This window comes from Ovis canadensis, chromosome 16, assembly GCF_042477335.2.
Source record: "Ovis canadensis isolate MfBH-ARS-UI-01 breed Bighorn chromosome 16, ARS-UI_OviCan_v2, whole genome shotgun sequence".
Lineage (NCBI taxonomy): Eukaryota > Metazoa > Chordata > Mammalia > Artiodactyla > Bovidae > Ovis > Ovis canadensis.
The window spans coordinates 19,767,098-19,787,687 of NC_091260.1; the positions used below are offsets into that span (position 1 = coordinate 19,767,098).

Genomic DNA, 20,590 nt, shown 5'->3' on the forward strand with positions numbered 1-20,590 from the left:
AAATTAATATAATAAACACCCTAAAGCTCCTTTACAAACATACTCAGATCACAGATGTGCTTTTGACTAAAACATGACCTTCTTAATATTATCTAAGTAACTGCAAATATATTTATTTCCCCTTAAGGGCATTAGTGTAGTCTTTTTAAAACTATTTTATCTGGAGTTACTTACATTTTTACCATTCTAAAAATATAAATATACTACCCTAAGTTTAGAATATAGAAAATGCTAAAAGTATAAACATTTTGGCTTATTTTTTTCATGTGTCTTGAGTAGAAAATATAGTTCCAAGTATACGGTATTATATATGATGAATGAGAAGGGAAAAATGTTTAAGATACTAATTCCCTGGCTTACTATCATTCTTCTGAACTTTATAGTGTAATGTGCCATCTCTCGTACACTTTTAAAGTATTTTCATTAAAATGTGTTAATGCTATATATCTTTGGATTAATAATCTACAGTGAGGAGGAGAAGACCTAAAGGTAAGGTCTTAGGCGTGACAAAGTTGCTTGGCCTATTCTTCACATTTGAGTGTGCACTAACCTTTATGATAAAAGGTATTTTCAGCTGTACTGGCTTTTCCTTTTTTTAAATGACAGATCTGCACTGCATAGTACCACTCATTAATGCAAATACTGGTGAAGTAAGATATTTCTATAATTGATTTTTTAATTTTATTTTTATGAACATTTAAATGTTAAACAGATGCAAAAGACCAGTTTGTAAAACTAGATCACTTTAATGTTGGCTTTTTTCATTTTTAAAACAGTAGAATAAATAGTTTTCTTTGACTGAAGACAACATGTAAGGTTGATTGGTAGTATTCAGAAATATCAGAGTAATGGTTTCCCAACTGCTGTCAAACCAGTAAGACTGCATTTATGCATCCATCATTTTCAGGATTATTGGTAACCTGGGCATATTTTCCTAAGGGAAACAAAACAGAACAATGAGGGATGTTAGCTAATAAAAAAGAATACATACGATCTTTTCTTAAAATATTTACAATCATCACTTTTAAGAAAGAAAAAAAGTGAACAACTGTAGTATTACATGAGATTTTATAAAACGGAATCACTTAACATGCCTTTGTGGGTTGACCTGAGCACTGCTTTTCTACACAATTCTTACTGGAAAAAGCATCAAATATTATTAACTAAGTTTCAAATCAACTTAACAACCTATTTTGTTTTTTCTTCCAATACAAGTGGCAGCCCTGCAGGCTGCAGTTTACTGGCACCTGGTCTATACCAGGAGCAAGGCAGGAAATAATCCAAGTTTTCAAATCCATTAGCAAAATCTTCAGGAGAAGTGAACCTTCCAGTTTTCAAAACAATTTCTCTATAAACCATAGAAAAATTAAACTATCTTGGTTCTTTCCTCTGACCTAGCATTATACAGACACAAAAACCCGACTAAGATAACATAAAAAATAAAACAGAGTATCTTACTTAAAATCACAGAAAAGATAATCCTAAATTAAACTTGGAAAAGTTGAATCATTTGAATATTAAAAGAACAATGCATCATGACCAAGGTAGGTATATTCTAGAAATACATTATGGTTTATTACTAGGAAGACTATTAATACATCAATTAATTCCCTAAATATTTCAGAGGAAAAAGTACGATCACCTTCACAGGTGCCAAAAAAGCATTTGTTAAAACTTCAATATTAATTTTGGGTAAAAACTATTGAAAAAGAACTAAATAAAAATATACCTTCTCAGCATAATACTATGGCCAACCAGTAGCCAAGAAATGCTTAGTTTTATTAACCTATTTTAAATTCTAGGTCAACATGAAGTACGTGCCAATGACTCATATGAAGATTCAATCAATAAGCTATACACTGTATTCTTCCCTTTCAAAGAACATTAAAGTTTAGAAATACCTGGGTACTGAAAGCAGAAAGCTAAGAAAATGAGGAAAAAAGAATTTAAAGTGGTTACATATGACATATTTTAGTTTGTCATTGTCACTTAAGTAGTGTAGCTACATGTTTGCTGTATGCCTCCCTTCCCCCGTTTGTGGTTATTTTCTTCCAGTATTTTTCAATTGTAACTTCCCATCTTTTCTAATAATACCTTTTTAAACAAAAAGCAACCAAAAATATCTAGCAATGTAGTTTATATAACTGAAACCAGTAAACTAAATTAAGAACGTTCACATTTTTCTAAGTCTTAGTCACATCAAGTTTAACTGCATTAAAATCTGCTGCATACTTCATGTCAACTTTAAAATGTCTATTTTAGGATTATAACACCAAGAACCCCATATTCAAATTGGACTTACCCCAGATGACTTTGCCTCCTTGTGTTACAAGGCCCAATTCGCTTACGTTCACCTCAATGACAGTTCCTTTGGTAATAACACCCAAAGTTGTATATAGTGGGGATGAGGGATTCTTCTTTACACCAAGTATTGGCAAGCAAAAGGTGGCTTTCAGTTCAGGATGTGTTACATGAGCCTTCTTGAAACGTAATCCCTAGTAAGCCAAACACAAGAATGTTCTGAGTTGAAGATCTTAATGATGAATATTGATTCTTTTTGCTTATCTTTTCCAATCGTCTCCCCACCCTGCTCCAAAGAGGATCGATTATCTCATCTTAAGGCATCGGAAAAATAGAATTAATTCTACAGACAACTTATCTGATAGTTACAGAAAAATATGTGAGGAAAAACTCAAACACGTACTCCTAAGAAGTTTTCACCATGGAATAGCTGTCCAGTTGTGTATACTTCCCGAGGGCCTGAGACATGCCAGGCACTGTGCCAGAGCTCACAGACAGTGCATTTCAGCATGACAGCCTTAACAACTCCTGCTACTTAAAAAAGATAAAACAAGGACCAACAGGTTAAATAACTTGTTCCCAGGCTAAATAGTGTGAGGATACAATCACACTTAAGTATCTTGATTCCAAGTCTCTATATACCTCAGCCACCTTCCTTGGTGAAAAAGACTGTCAACTCTGCATTGATGGTTAATACTGGTCAAAAACTGCAGACAGCCCAGAGAAGTTTCTATTACAGAGACGAGATTCACCTAGTCACCTAGAGCCGTAGACAATATGTAAATGAATGGGCATGGCTATGTTCCAGTAGAACTTGATAGAAGCAGGATGCTGGGCAACATTTTAATTCATTGAAAATCATTCAGATTGAGAACTAGAGTAATACTGCCAACTTTCCCCTCTGATTCTTTGTTTTTCTAAGCAGGCTGGTGTCTAGTTGGGAGATGAATTCATTCTGTTTAAAGGCATTCTGCAAAAATATATTAGGGGAGGAGAGAAGGAGATTTGAGTTTGGCCATTACTGCTATTTTAATACTCTCTTTTGTCAATGACTACATATTAAGTAAATATTTTCAAGGGCACTGATACTTCTCTTACTAAGCTGGAATTGACTCTTGAAAAAACAATTCTCTAGTTTTCTAACGTTCTCAAAGACAAGTGTCAGACATATAGATCACTTGATGAATGAGTAAAATGACTGTGTGGAAATGAAGATTCTAATTTTTTTTTTTTTGGCCACACCATGTAGCTTGTGCGATTTCACTTGCCCAACCAGGGATCAAACCTGTGTCCCCTGCATTGCAAGCACTAAGTCTTAACCACTGGACTTCCAGGGAAGTCTCTGTCATGTTTACAAGTCCAGATTCACTGACAATCTCTGTAATGAGAATTCTTTTTCATTTCAAATCTCCTACGAAGCCAGAGATTCTTGACAGTAGTGGAAAAGTGCTAAACAATACCTATCATCAGCTTAAAAACAGCCTAAAAACATCTTTCAACCTGTTTTTTTTTAATACCAGTTTTAGGAATTTTAGGAAATTATCCGGTTTACCACAGGAACAGATCTTTAAGCCACTGCACTCTAACAGGGTCTTACCATTGGCCTAATGAATCTTTCATATTTAGGTGGTTTTCGAGTAAAGCCATCTCCAACAAAGCAGACTTTAGTAACCATCCTCTTCCAGGCTTTCTTCTTTCTCTTTCCTGTTCGAATAACTTTTAATACTTCTGTTTCTCCCTGGGCACGAACTTTAGGCAGAGGGACCTCCCATTTTCCCTAAAACAGATCACAATTAAAATTTATATTGTTAGTAAAAGAGAATGAGAATAAAAAGTCCAGTATTTTTTAGTTGTACAAAGTTATAGATTCACTTTTTTTGCTTAAGCAACAATATTTTGGCTCAATTGTTTTCTAGAGATCTACACTGTGTCCTCAAGAAGCCTGAAGTTAATTGGAACTAGTTAAGTTTACTGCAAAATAGTTCACAGTGTAATAAAACTGGAAGACTGTCTCTATCTCTTATCTATTTCTACCCTGAATGGATTTTTAGGTAATATTAGTAAGACAAAATCATCACTCCATATTTTGTACCTCCTTAGAGTGTAGATTCTGTGCAGGGGGAGAAAAATGCAAGCAGCACAAGGCAGCAGAAAGAATTCTGGACCTATTTATGAAGGACAAACCCTATAGCATTTCATAAATAAGTGCCTGTGAAAAGTGATTCACAAAACTCCTGGACTCCAGTCTCATCTGTAAAATGAAGAGAGGTTAAGTAGATAATCTCTAAAATTTGGTGAAGTTCTACCATTCTAATTTTGATAGATACCAAAAAAAGCAGTAAGATTTTACAGATCAAATCTGGAGACTGTCAGTTCTTTATTTTTTATTTTTTTTAATTTTTTTTTATTTTTTAAATTTTAAAATCTTTAATTCTTACTTGCATTCCCAAACATGAACCCCCCTCCCACCTCCCTCCCCATAACATCTTTCTGGGTCATCCCCATGCACCAGCCCCAAGCATGCTGCATCCTGCGTCAGACATAGACTGGCGATTCAATTCACATGATAGTATACATGTTAGAATGTCATTCTCCCAAATCACCCCACCCTCTCCCTCTCCCTCTGAGTCCAAAAGTCCGTTATACACATCTGTGTCTCTTTCCCTGTCTTGCATACAGGGTCGTCATTGCCATCTTCCTAAATTCCATATATATGTGTTAGTATACTGTATTGGTGTTTTTCTTTCTGGCTTACTTCACTCTGCATAATCGGCTCCAGTTTCATCCATCTCATCAGAACTGTTCTTTAAATACAGATAGTGCATATTCTGCTGCTACCTACATTTGTCACTCTATCCACAGGTGTTTAAAAATAGTATCTATCTATTTCCCTCAGCTTTTAGCAAAATTTAACCGAATTTGACACTAAGGGCAAGCCAGAAGTTTGTTTTGTTTTTTTTTTAATTTCTGAACTTTTATCTGAGTCAAATCACTTAGGATGCTTTCCACTACTCTACTTTTTAACCAGTTTTGGCACTGCAAAGCAACAAAAACAAGAAGCAGTTGTAACCCTCTCTACACCACCAGAACATTAGGAGCTGTCAAGTATAAGAAGCTGTTTTAAATAATTTTTTTTTTTGCCCATGATGTGCGGGATCTTAGTTCCCTGACCAGGGACTGAACTTGTGCCCCTTGCAGTGGAAGTGCAGAGTCCTAACCACTGGGTCGGCAGGGAATTACCTTAAATAATTTTTGAAAACTAAAGATGCATGACATTCTTTAAAAAAAAATTAAATCCTGCTGAATGTTCTCATGGTAAGAAAGCAAACCTTTTTTTCATTACTAAAACATTTTATATGAAAGACTTCAACATCTAAATAATGGTAACAGCTGGACTTTATTTTGCCATTTACCTGAAGAAACTAAGAACCTCAAATATGAATTTAAGTAATTTTCCTGAACAACAACAACAAAAATAAAGACCAATTTTTTACTGCTTACCGCTTTCTCTTTCCGTTTCTGTTTAATCATATTGGAAAGTACTTTAGCTCGAGACTGTCCCTCTCGGTCCAGTAGATATGCAGGTACTGCTCCTTGTGGAGTCTTTTCATCATTCTTCTGTTTGGTGTTTCTCTTTTCATGCATCTTAATACTACCAAGAATGAGAAAGACTCAAGATTATCAGTTTTAACAACTAATACTCAAAAGACATTAACTTGGTACAACAAATAAATGGTACTTACGTCTTTTTCATTTGTATTTTCTCAGCATGGCGCTGTTTATGGTATAGCTTAGCTTTCAGACCAATCATCTTTTTTGCCTTCTTTGAACGTTCATGAGCCTCTCGACCTTCCTTCTTTCTCTTTTTCTCATGGTAATCCAAACGATATCCATAGCGCTTACGGTGTAACTCAATATATTCATTTTGTGGCTATAACGATGCAAGAAGTGTTAACTTTAAAAAAAAACCGACAGAATTATTCTAAAATACTTTATTATGAGCAGCATATGAAGTATATAGATCGTCATATATCACCCATTGCTCACTTGATTAAATAACTTGCACTATTAAGCCTAATCATGTAAGTTAAATAAATTTTAATCCTGGATGATATGAGGTATCAGGATTTACTTCTGTAATAAACTCAGTGAAAGTTACTGTTCATTGAAGAGAACTGTCCAAAATCTACTGGACCACAAAAGAGACAATCTGATTCTAGCTAGAATCGCTCTTTTCTGAACATCAATATCTGGTTTTTCAATATAATCATCATTCATACTTATTTAAAAATTTTTTAATTTATCCAGTTTTATTAAAGTATAATTTACATACATAAAAAGATATGTGCATGTAGGTATAGAGTTTTAAGTTTTCACAAGCTATACAGCTCTGTAACCACAGTCAAAATTGAGACTATTTCCAACACCCCAGAAAGTTGTGTGTCACTTTGAAGTAAATCATCTTTTTCTACCTCCAACCTGGCATGTTGTTCTAGTTTTGCCTTTCCTAGAATGAAAGAAAATGGAATCTGCAATATGCAACCCTTTGCATCTAGCTTCTTTCACTTAGCATAAGGCTTTTGAGATTCCCCTACATTGCTGCATGAATCCATAGTTCAAGTCTTTGACAAGTAGCCATTTTATTTTTACCACCGTTTGTTTACTCATTTACCAGTTGACGAATATTTAGCTTGTTTCCAGTACCCAGAAGTCTTTGTTCCGACATATGCCAAACTGTTTTCAAGGTGGCTGTACTATTTTTCGTTTCATTAGCAATGTATGGGATCCTCTTTTGCTTCTTAAGCGCCTGTTTTATTTTATATGCCAGTTTTATTTATAAACGTATGGCCCCAGTCTATTTGTATTTTAAGATTACAAAAATAAAACAATGGTGTGAGGCCAACCCAACAACACGGAAAATAATTCTAAGTGTAACAATCAACAAGTTACTTTGTATTGTGTGGTATTTTCAAGTGCTATCACATAAACTTGGCAGCAACCGTGAAAAGGGTATGTGGATTTGCCATTTCGCAGAGAAACACAGATTAGGAACGTAGTAGAAAGACAAAAGATCTGGCAGTCAGATCTGGGCTGTAAGTCCAGCTGCTTAGCCGCCGGCAGGGCATATCTTAAGTTTCCTCAGCCGAGATGAGGACTGATGCGGGATTAAAGACTACTGTACAGAGTTATCACTAGGATCTGGAACTGACGGCCACACAACTTTAGGTGAAGTCAGGAATTCAGCAGAGTGAAACCTGTCTGACTCCAAAAGCCTGTGCTCAGGCGAATACTCCACTCCACCGACCATAAGTGAGGTTATTTTGACCCCAGGGTATGGATGTGAGACTTGGACCATAAAGAAGGCTAAGCGCCGAAGAATTAATGCTTTTGAACTGTGGTTTTGGAGAAGACTCTTGAGAGTCTCTTGGACAACACGGAGATCCAACCAGTCCATCCTAAAGGAAATCACTCCAGAATATTCACTGGAAGGACTGATGCTGAAGCTGAAACTTCGATACTTTGGCCACCTGACGCGAAGAACTACTGAAGGCAGGAGGAGAAGGCGACAGAGGACGAGGAGGAGAGGCGACAGAGGACGAGACGGTTGGATGGCATAGCCGACTCAAGGGAAAGGAGTTTGACCAAGCTTCGGGAGTTGGTGAAGGACAAGGAAGCCTAGCGTGCTGCAGTCCAGGGGGTCGCAAAGAGTCGGACACGACTGAGCAAGAGCGCACCCCACGGAGTCCACCCTCATTCCCTCAGAAGCACCTTACTTCCGCCTATCACCCCTCACCGCCAGCCCCAGCGCCCATGGGACCCCAGGCCCCGCCACCTCCGACGCCCTAGGTCCCGAGCTCCCGAGGCGACCTCCTCACCATGGTGACGGCTGCTGAGCCGCCGGGTGCAGTCTCCGCGGCGCGAAAAAGCTCTCAATTTTCGGCTCTCAGAGACCCACGAGCCGACTCCGCACCACCCGCGACAGGAAAGGGTGTCTTCTAACTCGACGTGCTCCAGAAAATCCGCGACGCAACCGTTCCGACCTTCCTTTCTCCACTTTCAGCTAAGAGGGCGGAAGTTGCTAGCCGGCAGCCTTTGAGTGGGGCGCTGCCGGAAAGGCGAAGTGCGGCGCCGACTGAGGCAAAGCGAAACAGATTTAGGTTCCGCTCACCGGTGGGGCGTCCTCGGAGACACAGCGTAGCGACGTAAGACCTTTGCACTCTTGGTTGCGGCCGGCACGTCGGCTCTCACCAGCCGGGCGGGAAAAAGACGGCCTCAGATGCGACCGAGTGCCGGGTAGGTGCCGGGCCGCGCCGTGCGGCTCCCGCGTGCCTTGAACCACGCAGTTCACTGGAGGCCTTCTAGGATGCTACAGCCAGGCAGACACGAGAACCGCAGTCTCCCGTCCCCTCACCTCGGTGTTCGCCCAGGTGTGGGCCTTTCTCTCCCTCTAGCGAGAGCGACTGGTCTTTGTTCTATCACCGTGTGTGATGTGTGCACGACTGAGAAGGATGCGGAGGCATGAAAACTTACTGTAGAGGGAAAGTAAAATTACTGGGCCTTAACGACTGTCAGAAAAGAAAGCGTCCTGTTTTTTCGGACTAATTTTTGAAATTCGTGAGGCCTTTTGGTGCACAGGGCGGTGTGAATTTGCATTTCGTCGTTCTCTAGCGGTACCGAAGACAGTGTCCGTTTTACCTTTTAAAGCATGGTCGCTGAAGTTTCTTTAATTACGTCTGGAACATCATTCAGTTATTCGTCTCCCAAAGTCTTAGAGCATGGATTTGAGGCAGCTTTTTTAAGCCTTCATCTTCTAATGTGACTGTTCTTTAGAACCCGAACTCATTCTAATTAGCATTTGTATATTTCCAAGTGCAGTAAATTACGTAGACTCTTCGTGGGGTACATTTACCTCTGGTATTGCCTTCCCCACCTGATTCAGGTCACTGTTACATTGAGGCCTTCCATGAGCTCCTTGGCCTTCCCTAGTAGCTCACCTGGTAAAGAATCCGCCTGCGATGCAGGAGATCCCAGTTGTATTCTTGGGTCCGGAAGATCCCCTGGAGAGAGAGTAGTCTACACAGTACGTATTCTTGGGCTTCCCTGGTGGCTCAGTCGGTGTAAAATCCGCCTGCAATGCAGCAGACCTGGGTTCGATCCCTGGGTTGGGAAGATCCCCTAGAGGAGGGCATGGCAACCCACTCCAGTATTCTTACCTGGAGAATCCCTATGGACAGAGGAGCCTGGCGGGCTACAGTCCATGGAATTGCAAAGAGTCAGACAGGACTGAGCGACTAAGCACAGCACAGCATATGAGCTCCTTACAGTTACTACTGCCTCAGTTCCCCTTTCCTGCTTAATTCTTTGCTGTAGCACCTGTCACCATGGGAAATGTTGTGTGTTTTATTCCTTTTGTTTCTTATTTGTATCCACTGATTAGGATAGAGACAGTATGAAGCAGGGATTGTTGTTTTTTGCTCACTACTTTTAACCCCATTACTTAGAAGACAGTGGTAGACAATAAATTCTTGTTAATTGAATTGAATTCTCATGTGGATCATGTGATGTGATAGATGAAAAGACAGGCTCAGAGATTTGAAGTTAGTCATTAAAAATCATAGAAGACTTGGGACTCAGGCAAGTCCTCTAACTAAAATCCAGTTGGCTTTTTCCCACCACAAGTGAAAGGCCCACTTGACATTTCTAGTATAAATAAAAGTTTATGGAGAGTTTTTAAAAGACGTTATTGACGTGTAATAACTGTGACACGAAGACAAATGTGTACTGTAGATGAACGTTCTTAGTGAATTCTTCAAAATCTGAATATACCCATATAAGCAGCACCCAAATCAAGAAATGACCTGCATATGAGAAGCCCTCCTCATACCTTGTTCACGTCTAAGAGTACCTACAATCCTGGCTTCAAACAGAACGGATTAGTTTTGTCTGTTTTAAATTGATGTGATTGGAATCATACAGTATGAACTTTTATGTGTTGGTTTCTTTTGCTTCCTGCCAGTTCATGGAAGTGTTTAATAGGTTTGTTTAAATTGTGGACTCGTGATTTTTTTTTTTTAATTTGTATTTCTCAAAGCCATATGCCCTTTTCCCTTCTGAATCAGAAATAGAAAATATTTTAGAGGTTAATCAAGAGTCATGTTTTGATTTGTGTGAAAAAGAGGCAAAGTTGTTGCTATGTTGTTTGTCATTTGTTTTTACTTTCACCTGGGATTTTGGGATAGAAATGACCTAAACTAATCAATGTTAGCAAAAAGCTCTCTTAAAAAATTTTCTTTCTATCTAACTGTCAGTAGCCAAGAAGGGTATCATCACTACTTTGGTGCATGTCCCAAAAGTATATACTAGATAGCCACTCTTTGCATTTTGGCTGTCAGAAGCGTGACAATGTATTCCCCTGATCTGTATGATACTTGAATGGTATTTATTGGTACAGATAAGGTTAGAAGAATAAGCCAGGAGGATGTGAGAGCTGCTTTGTAAATTGATTTGTTAAAGAGGAGAAACAAGTACGGTGATAAAAGCCATGCAGAAGGTGTTATGAATGGAATGTTTGTTGTTTTGATATGCAGGGTTGTTAAAAGTCACAATTTTCCTGAGGCTGGGGATCATGTGTTACCCATTGTCATGTTTCCAACAACCAGTTCCTCGTGTTGCTTCACTAAATGTTAGAAGAACAAGGACTTGGAAGGTACTTTTCCAGTTGACCTTAAAGAGTATCTTTAATTACTGAGTATTTTTTTCTAGCAGCCGTTTTTGTTTTTTTTTTTTTTTGGCCAAGCTTTTTTCTTAAATGAAGTTAAACGCTAGACGAATTTTAAAAGTTTAGATAAATAGCTCATCTTAGGACTTGTGATGTAAATCCTGTGGTAAAAATGAGCTAGCTTGAGGTGCTCTATTCAACATAAAAAGAAAAAAGTAAAAATGACAGTAGGGATTGATGTTAATCAATGATGGACATATTGACCTGATTCATAGTTGATACTTTTCTGAGAATATTGAATATGACACAAATCTGAATTGAAGTTTCTAATTCAGGAAAAATTACTAAGTATGCTAACAAATCCCATATGCAAACAGACTATTTTAACTTGATGCTTTAGAATCTCTTTTCCTATTAATACATTACTTCATCCTCAGGAACAACATCTTCATTTTTGCTTGCATACTCATGTATTTTGTGATTGTGTTTTAGTGTCCCATGATTCCTGTTTTTGTGTATTAAACCTTATAGACATGATAGTCTACTGATTTTTTTTTTTAAATAGTCTATGGATTCTTTTGTTTATAGACTGTGTAACTTGTTGATCATGTAGAACGGATATCTAGCTTTTTTCCCCTCGTTACTTTCCCTTTTCATAACATAAGGTGTCACACCTCTTAGTGAGTACTTACTTTACCGAAATAAGCTTGGGTCTACTTGCATGAGCACAATAAAGTCCATCTACTGACACCAGGTTGTGAAGGAAAGTGCAGTGTTTACTGCAGGGTACCAAGCAAGCCTTCCCTGGTGGCTCAGATGGTAAAGAATTTGTCTGCAATGCAGGAGACTCCGGTTTGATCCCCTGGAGAAGGGAATGGCTACCCACTCCAGTATTCTTGCCTGGAGAGTTTCATGGACAGAGGTGCCTGGCATGCTACAGTCCATGGGGTCACAAAACATCGGACACGACTGAGGACTAAGACACACGAGCAAGGAGCCTCGGTAGCTAGTGCTTAAAAGGCCTCAACTCTCCAAAGGGAAGGTTTTAAAGACAGGGAGAGGGAGGGGGATTGTGGGTGTGATCGGCTCATGGATAGTCGTTCCAATCAGTTGGAGTCTACCTGCTTGTCGGCATCGGATAGTTAACTTCCACCTGGTGGAGGTTTCAGTATCTGCAAAACAACTCAAAGAACATGGTTTAGAATGGGTGAACTTACTATTTTATTGTTTGGCTGTTTTATTTATGCAGTTTCTCACTTCTTTTATTAAATTAGTTCTTTGGAACTTGGGGAAGACCTAGAAGACCTAGATAAAGTTTTTCTACAGACAACAGGCAAGTTGAGGACATGGGAGGGGCCTCTGTTCTGGAAGGCCCCATAGGGCTTTGCTTGATTACGTTTTTGTTTTTGCTTTCTGGCCACTCCCCATTGTCCTGTGGGATGTTAGTTTCTGGTGAGGGGTTGAACCTGCACACACCGGCTCCCCTCACCCCACCCAGTATTGGAAGTATGGAGTGTTAAAAAACACTGGATCACCAAGGAAAGTGCCTCAGTTGTACTTATGTGTTGTCTAAACCTGAGGAGGTCTGGACCTTGTATAAAGAATCATCTGATAGCACTAGTAGGAAACCATTTTCATTGAAAATCATTGAGCCAAGAGAAAGAAGAATTTCAGTGGCAGGCCCTAAATGACTTCTTAGGTCAGAAAAATGTTTGAGGCATGGTGCTAGGCTGCTGATAGAAGATCCCTCCTTTGGGGTCGGTAATGGAGATAACTTGGAAATACCATGTTTGTCGTGCATAAATATAAGTTCCAATTATTATGAAAACAGAGAGAAGGTGGTGTGAAAACTTTGTAGGAGATTAGGAAAGGCTTCCAAGCTGAGGCTTGAAGGTTGAATAGAAATTTGCCAGGTGTGTGGCTTTGGGGATTTGAGGACAACTTTGAGACAGTGGCACCATTACACACAAAGGTGCGAAGGTGTCAGAGCATGGTGCTTCAGAGGAATTTGGCTAGAGCTCCTGGAATAGAGTAGGAGTGGGAGAGTACAAGGCTGTGAAGGTAGTTAGGGGCAAATTTGTCATATTAAAAGACTACAGGTTTTTAAGTAGGAAATTGACAAGATGATGGATTTAAGCAGTATTTCCCACTTAAGTGATCTGAGTACTACCTTTTTAAGTCTGACAACTGAATGTCACCTGAGCTATTAATTACTTAATATTTTTCCTTAAATTGACATTTTTACATAAATGATTTCATAAAAGCAATACTACAAAATCCCAGGTGGCCCAGCAGTAAAGAATCCACCTGCAGTGCAGGAGAACATAGGAGACTCAGGTTTGATCCCTGGGTCAGGAAGATCCCCTGAAGGAGGGTATGGCATTCCCATTTCCTGGAGAATTCCATGGACAGAGGAGCCTGGCGGGCTGCAGTCCATAAGGTGGCAACAAAGAGTTGGACACAAAGGAGCACTCGTGCGCGCATGAAATCATAGATTTTGTTGGCTATTGTTTCTAACATTTGTTTAGTAAATTTTTTTCCCTCTGTAACCTAAAGTAATAATCATGGGCATTTACTTTGGGAAACACAGTGGTGGAATAAGTTAAAAACTTCTGGTCTATTGGAACCTTTGCTCTTAATAATAAGTGAGAACTCAAGAACAGTTTTGTTTATATGGGTTGTAATTGATACTCAGATATTAGCAATGAAAGCAAAACTTTAAAATGTTTTAATAATTCATTAAAATAATAAATCCATTAGATATTAATGTCATTAATATACTATAATGCAAATACCTGTTTTTCAAAAACAAAAATGATTTAGTTTGAAGGGTGTTTTATATTGTTTTATAATTTTGCAAGTCTTTTAAATGTCTGGCTTAACAGGAAACAGCTTACATCTGCTTCTCTATTTGTTATGTTACTATGCTTGTGCTACTATTTGTTATGTTACTATACATTGTGCTGCTACTACTATGTATTGTGCTAAGCTGACTCTTTGCAACCATATGGGCTGTAGCCCACCAGGCTCCTCTGTCCAAGAGATTCTCCAGGCAAGACTACTTAGTGGGTTGCCATACCCTCCTCCAGGGGATCTTCCGAGGTGTGTATATATATATATGTGTGTGTGTGTGTGTGTGTGTGTGTGTGTGAATATATATATATATATATATATATATATATACATATAGCTTCCCAATAGATATATATACACATTTTCCTGATATGTGTATACATGTATTTAAAACATTTTTTTGATTGAAGTGTCTGAAGAAAATCTAGCAGAATACATATATGTGGTTGGGCAAAGGAGGAGTATTTTAATAAGTCTTTTCAGAAAATTGTGGATCAATGTATATACCAGGTTTTGACAGGTGATAGTTTCTTAAAGGTTGCAGTGTGGGATCAAGCCATATTGGTGAGCTTTTTGTATTCTGTTATGGTAGGATTCTGAACTTGTTCTATTTCAGAATAAATTTAACATATGTTATTTTGCAAATATTTTGAACTTTAGTATTGGAAATGAAAAGGGAATGGATTCAAGATATATTTGGGAAATAAAATCAAAAGGACCGGCAGCTTCCTAACTAAGGGTAGAGAATGTTTCTGTCTTAAGAAACAGAAGGGAGAAGATTTAGAAAGGATGATAATGAGTTTTGACATGACTTCTTCCATAACAGGTACCCAATGGAGTTTAACCTTATCTGTTTACTTGGTGCCCACCCCGCTCGTCTCATATGCTTCTGTGCATTTTTCTCATTGCTTTGAGAGTGTACCTGATGCATGGTGAATATTTAGTATATGTTTTTTAGACTAAAGATACTAACTTTCCATGATCATAGAAGAGGACTTGCTTCTATATATTTCCGGTTGAAAAATCAGAATATACAGTTAAACCAAAAAATTATACTATCAGTGAGAAATATCCAACTTAACATGCTTACCTTTCTGTACTTAATTCTGTTTTTTTAACAAAAAAATGCTTTTTTGCTTGCTGTATTGTAATTTCAGTATGCCTTTTTCTGCAGTATCTTCACATCTTTCTTGAATTAAAGGATGCTGAAAAAATAAGGGACGTGAGAACCATGTTTCTCATGTTTAGTTTGAGTGTCATTTTCTGAATTATGCATTGACTTTTTGATAGCTAAAAGTATCGTTTGTACTTTTTAACAGTAATACATTTTTACTTAATATACTGCATTTGCCTTGCATATGTCTTACATGTAGTACATAAGCTTAGTTTTGCAATTCTGTTCTTTCTTTTTCAGAGAATAACAATTTAGAGGGCCAAGATGTCCAATTTAAGGATATTTGCAGTGAATCGGAAGAAAATATCCAGCTTGCACTACTTTAATGTAAGGTTTTCTTGTAAAGTTAAATGTACTTTGACAACTTCAGTTACTTGACTTCCCTGAAGGTCTAGTGTATTTCATATACGAGTATAAGAATTTTGTATTTCTTATACTAGTATATCAGCAGTTTCTTAATAGGGAGTATGGAAGAATCTGTAGCCAACAAGAAGCATGCCTTTTCATTAGTCTGTAAATTCATTTTGCTGCTTTAAAATTACCTATGCAGCATATTGAGACTCTATTCCATTTTGAGGTCATTAGTGGCCAAGGAGTTACACAGATTTTCTTCAGTGTTTCCATTTCTGATGCTTTCAGATTGTACACCTTTTGATAGATGATACCGTCTTACCCTGGTCATTATGAAGTAGAAATTTAATTAGTTGAGTCACTTCTCTACTCTTAATCTTTTTTCTTATAATGATAGTGTTTTGTTGCTAGCAACTTGGTAACTAATGTAGAAGTAACACAGAAATGACAGGTATGCATTCCTTGATATCATGAACGGCAGATTGTGGCAGCCCAGAATCATTACATACACTAACTGCAGCAATGCCAGATATATTGACAGCCGTTAAATCTAGTGGTCTAGGGATAAACTGATGGAGAACATCCAGCCTCTGTGTGGGAACATTACAAGATACTTGGGAGCTTTTAAAAATGTTAGTTTTTTTCCCCTCCCTTCCTTGTACCCTGAATGTATTTTAAAAGCTTTCTAGCTGTCAGAGTCACCTGGGGGGGCTTGGTGTTTTTTGTTTTTTTTTTTTTGTTTGCTTTGTTTATTTTAAATTGAAGGCTAACTGCTTTATAATATTGTGTGGTTTCTGCCGTATGTGAGTGTGAATCAGCCATAGGTATACATTATGTCCTCTCTCTCGAACCTCCCTCCCACCTCACACCCCATCCCACCCCTCTAGGTTGTTACAGAGCCCCAGGTTGAATTCCCTGAGTCATACAGCAAATTCCCATTGGCTATCTGTTTTACGTATGGTAGCGTTTATGTTTCCATGTTATTTTCTCCATTTGTCCCACCCTCTCCTTCCTACTCCCACACGTGTCCATAAGTCTGTTCTCTATGTCTGCATCTCCATTGTTGCCCTGCGAATAGGTTCATCAGTACTGTCTTTCTAGATTCCGTATACATGCATTAATACACAATATTTGTTTTTCTTTTTCTGACTTACTTTGTATAATAGACTCTAGGTTCATCCATGTTATTAGAACTGATTCAAATGCATTCCTTTTATGACTGAGTGATATTCCATTGTGTATATGTACCACAGCTTTTTTATCCATTCAGCTGTCGATGGTTATCTAGGTTGCTTCCATGTCCTAGTTATTGGGCTGACAACCCTCAGAATGGGAGAAAATAATAGTAAATGAAACAACTGACAAAGGACTAATTTCCAAAATATACAAGCAGCTCATACAACTTAATACCAGAAAAACAAACAACCCAGTCGGAAAGTGGTAAAAAAAAAAAAAAACCCTAAACAGACATTTCTCCAAAGAAGACATACAGATGGCTAATAAACACAAGAAAAGATGCTCAACATCACTCACTTTTAGAGAAATGCAAATCAAAACTACAATGAGATATCACCTCACACTGGTGAGAATGGCCATCATCAATAAGTCTACCAACAAAAAATGCTGGAGAGGGTGTGGAGAAAAGGGAACCCTCTTGCAGTATTGGTGGGAATGTAAATAGATACAGCCACTGTGGAAGACAGTATGGAGATTCCTTAAAAAACTAGGAATAAAACTACCATATGACCCAGCAATCCCAGTACTAGGCAAATACCCTGAGAAAACCAGAATTGAAAGAGATACGTGTACCCCAATGTTCATTGAAGCACTATTTACAATAGCTAGGACATGGAAGCAACCTAGATGTCTGTCTACAGACAAATGGCGGGCTTGTTAAGATGCATTATTTGACCCTATCTGTAGAGTTTGATTCTCTTGAGTGGAATGGGTCCTAAGAATTTATCTTTCAAATAAGATCCCTGTGATGTTAATGCTGTAGATCAAGAAGAGCCATCATCTAAGGTCAGCTCAGTATTAACTTTAGCCTTAGTTTTTTCTTCTATAATTTTGTGTTGTCACTTTTTAAGAGTTGGAGATAATAAACTGGGACTACTATATGAAGATTCAAGAGAGTTATGATGTTAAAGCTACAGTAAACAGTTATGCTAAAATAAAATTAACATTTCTTTTTCTCCTCACCAGAATATGTGTTCCTCTAAAATAAGAGCAAGTCTAAAAAGATTAAAGCTACATGTACTTCTTGGAAGAAATTACAGTTCCCTACCAGGTATAGATGTTAGATTCTTCTCATCTTTCTTAAACTGCTTGCTTTCTCCCTTTTCTCTGTCTCTTTCTCTCTCATTTGCAAGCATCTCCCTTATTAGGGATCACCAACCATTTTTAAAACAGTGGCTCTCTTTTACTTGGCTATTTCTTTGAGATTATTAGGAATTGAAGCATTCTGGTAGATGTTCGGAGGTAGTATCAGTCAACTTACACTTCTCATGTGCTGTCCGTCCTCATGAGCCGAGCAGAGGGAAGGGTTGGTGGTTTGAGTAGCTGGCTCAGAGGTGTAGCAGGTGGATCAGCGCAGTGCATCTGCAGTGCCACGTGTGCGGATTCATCCAGCTGCAGGTTGTATAGTGCTGTGGCATGCATGCATTGAAAAAAATCCTCAGGTAAGTGGACGTACACACTTCAAACCTCTATTGTTCAAGGTTCACCTGTAACTTCATTCTGTAGCAGTTCTCACTACTATCTTGGTCATGTGAGAATACTGGAGTAAAAATACCAATTGGCTGTGTAACTTGCAAAGACATATAAATTTAATGGCCTGCCTTATTGGTGAATATGGGGTTTCTGTGTTTTGCCCGTGCAAATTTATCCATAGCAGTACAGATTATCATCCAGTCTTTAGACTGCCATCAGGTTTTCAAAATATAATAGACGTCTTCATAATTTATTATAGAAATTTGGGAGAACTGGTTTAAATAGCAGAAGAGTGTAGATTAAATTTATAAATGTAACTGCATTGTTTCTTTAGTATCATCATGACTTTTTTATTCCAGAAATACTGTTTGGCCTTCTATAAATATTAGATTATTATAGCTTTCCTATTCAGTGACACCTCCTAGGCTGTCTTTAAAGGTATTATGTCCTTGGAATTGCTGAGGCATGGTAGGTTCCAAGTTGTACAAAAACCGTTGTCAGATGATATGAGTATCACTCTTTGCTCTTCAAGCCTTGACAATGTCAGTTTATAGGACTGTGTGTTTTTGTTTTTGTTTTAAGTTATTCATATGGCTGTGCTGGATCTTGGTCATGGCGTGCAATCTCTTGGTCGTGGCATGTGAGATCCAGTTCCCTGACTAGGGGTTGAACCTGGGCCCCCTACAGTAGGAGTGCAGAGTCCCAGCCCCTGGTCCACCAGGAGAGTCCTTGTGCGTTTGTTGTTGTTGTTGTTTGGTTGGTTCAAGATCAAGCTTTCTTAGTGCAAGAAAATAAATTTTAGGTAAACAAGTGTTACATTTAGTTTAAATTTTACTTTAATTGGTATTATACTATTTGCTTAAAATTCTTTTAATTTCTTTAATTTATAAATTAAGGACATTTTGTTTAACAGTTCAATTTTAACACTCTTTCCATTAGGTTTAATAGGAAATGATATCAAGTCCCTTCATTCCATCATCAATCCTCCTATTGCTAAGTAAGTCCCATCATTGATACTGTCTTTTCCACAGGCTGCCATGAAACATTACAGGTGTTTCTCACAGGCTAATTCAGCATTTAGTGAGTGCTCTAATTTCTGTAACTTCCTGCCCTACCTAATTAACTATAAATAGACGTTGGTTTGTCTCTTAAAAGCTGTTGTCTCAATTCAGTGCTCAGAATTTTTAACATAGCAGCAGCACACTTTTCATAGAAATAAATATAAGATATTCACAGAATTGTAGTTAGCTCTTTGGTTACTTAGCTGTTTTGTCAGAATACTGTGAGAGTGATGTGTTATCCATTTTTCTAGTTTTTACACTTTTGTATAAAATGTTGAAATACTAACCAGTTTTGAAAATTGCACAGCATAGATATTTTGGTTTTACAGTTTCAGTAATGTCCACCTTATAATACATGTCTTTTTTTTTTTTTCTTCCCTTTTAAACAGAATTCGTAATATTGGAATTATGGCTCATATTGATGCAGGAAAAACTACCACCACAGAAAGAATTTTATATTATTCTGGATACACAAGATCACTGGGAGGTTAGATTGGATTCCTGCTCTCCCTCCTCGCCCCCATTAGAAAAAAACATCATTGGGAAATATTTTGATTAAGGAGTAAACCCAGAGATCTTGAGTATGGCATGGAGGCAGTACTATCTAAGCCCCAACATAAAGTTTTTTAAGGTAGTTACAGTACTCACCAAAGGATCTTTTTAGTTTCAGTTAAACATTCGGACTCCTGTGTCTCGGGCTGCAGTTGGCGCTGGTCTACTCAGTCTTGGGGCAGGAGACATAGCTTACCAGCAGAGCAGCAGTGGGGGCTTCTTCCTGCAGAAGCTCTTACAGCAGTCTGCAGAGCTCTGTGGGAACTGTCTGCTTCGGCCACCCAAAAGTGATAGCTGGGGTGCCAGGTAACAGGCTCACAGGAGCCACTCCAGCTTGGAAAGCTCAGGCCTTGGAGGAGTGAGTATCTCGTGGTACAGCTCTGTGGGCCACCTTCCAGGTTTCTCACAAAGGACATGCCATACCCCGCTCAGGGAAACCTAGAGCTACGTTTCTTCATCAGGTATTTATAATTCACTGTTAGTCCTTGCCAAGTCAGGTGTAGCTTACCAATCAGGAATCATTTTTTCTGTAAGTATGTTGCCTAGCAGTGCATTTGGAATGCTTGTTTTTGGGGCTCTAGGAGAAAAGAGCTGGAAAGTTAACCAGAGGTCAAATTCTCATGCAGAACAAGAAAGGATTTTGTTAATCTTTAACCCCCAGTAATAGTATTACTGACCTAAGTTTGAATTTACTTTTTTTATTATAATATGTCAAAAACTGTGATTCTTTTTCTCTACCTTGCCCCCTTATCTCTGGTGAAACAGTTTTTCTCTCTTTTTTTTTTTTGACATGGAGGGCATCATGTCCTTTTAACTCTTTTGGGGGGTGCACTGAGTCTTCATTGCTGCTTGCAGGCTTTCTCGGGTTGC

General features: G+C 38.3%; 2 protein-coding genes across 14 annotated transcripts in view; one reads left to right on the plus strand and one right to left on the minus strand.

The window, feature by feature from the left end:
* Positions 1 to 726: 726 nt before the first annotated feature.
* LOC138421529 (ribosome biogenesis protein NSA2 homolog) lies at positions 727 to 20,313 on the minus strand. 6 transcript variants are annotated; one of them, XM_069555735.1, is made up of 9 exons: positions 19,817 to 20,313; positions 17,896 to 18,043; positions 14,964 to 15,078; positions 8,178 to 9,359; positions 6,045 to 6,232; positions 5,803 to 5,953; positions 3,899 to 4,078; positions 2,303 to 2,495; positions 727 to 934 (listed from the first exon to the last, which is right to left on the minus strand). In XM_069555735.1, the coding sequence occupies exons 4-9, from the start codon at positions 8,178 to 8,180 to the stop codon at positions 867 to 869; spliced, it is 783 nt and encodes a 260-aa protein (XP_069411836.1). In that variant the 5' UTR covers positions 8,181 to 9,359; positions 14,964 to 15,078; positions 17,896 to 18,043; positions 19,817 to 20,313; the 3' UTR covers positions 727 to 866. The 6 variants fall into 6 exon arrangements, with proteins under 6 accessions (XP_069411836.1, XP_069411834.1, XP_069411835.1 ...); XM_069555733.1 differs by having other exon boundaries at positions 8,178 to 9,430; XM_069555734.1 differs by having other exon boundaries at positions 8,178 to 9,430; positions 16,553 to 18,043.
* GFM2 (GTP dependent ribosome recycling factor mitochondrial 2) overlaps positions 8,345 to 20,590 on the plus strand; it is a 49,922-nt gene continuing 37,676 nt past the window's right edge. For 2 of the 8 annotated variants that reach the window (XR_011249523.1, XM_069555720.1), the window contains exons 1-5: positions 8,345 to 8,595; positions 15,288 to 15,374; positions 17,601 to 17,685; positions 19,047 to 19,104; positions 19,558 to 19,655. Coding sequence is in view for 5 of the 8 variants with exons in the window: in XM_069555720.1 (XP_069411821.1) it covers positions 15,312 to 15,374; positions 17,601 to 17,685; positions 19,047 to 19,104; positions 19,558 to 19,655 (304 nt within the window). In the remaining 3 variants the exon portion in view is untranslated. Of the gene's footprint in view, positions 9,383 to 10,889; positions 11,009 to 15,287; positions 15,375 to 17,600; positions 17,686 to 19,046; positions 19,105 to 19,557; positions 19,800 to 20,590 lie in introns of all 8 variants that reach the window. The other 6 variants (XM_069555721.1, XM_069555725.1, XM_069555723.1 and 3 more) reach the window with 6 other exon arrangements.

Excerpts from the sequence above, each read along its gene's own strand:
- LOC138421529 (XM_069555735.1), bottom strand. Across the intron at positions 5,954-6,044 it reads AAAATACAAATGAAAAAGAC|TATTAAGATGCATGAAAAGA; the intron begins GTAAGTACCATT and ends CATTCTTGGTAG. Across the intron at positions 2,496-3,898 it reads AAAGATTCATTAGGCCAATG|GGATTACGTTTCAAGAAGGC; the intron begins GTAAGACCCTGT and ends TTGGCTTACTAG.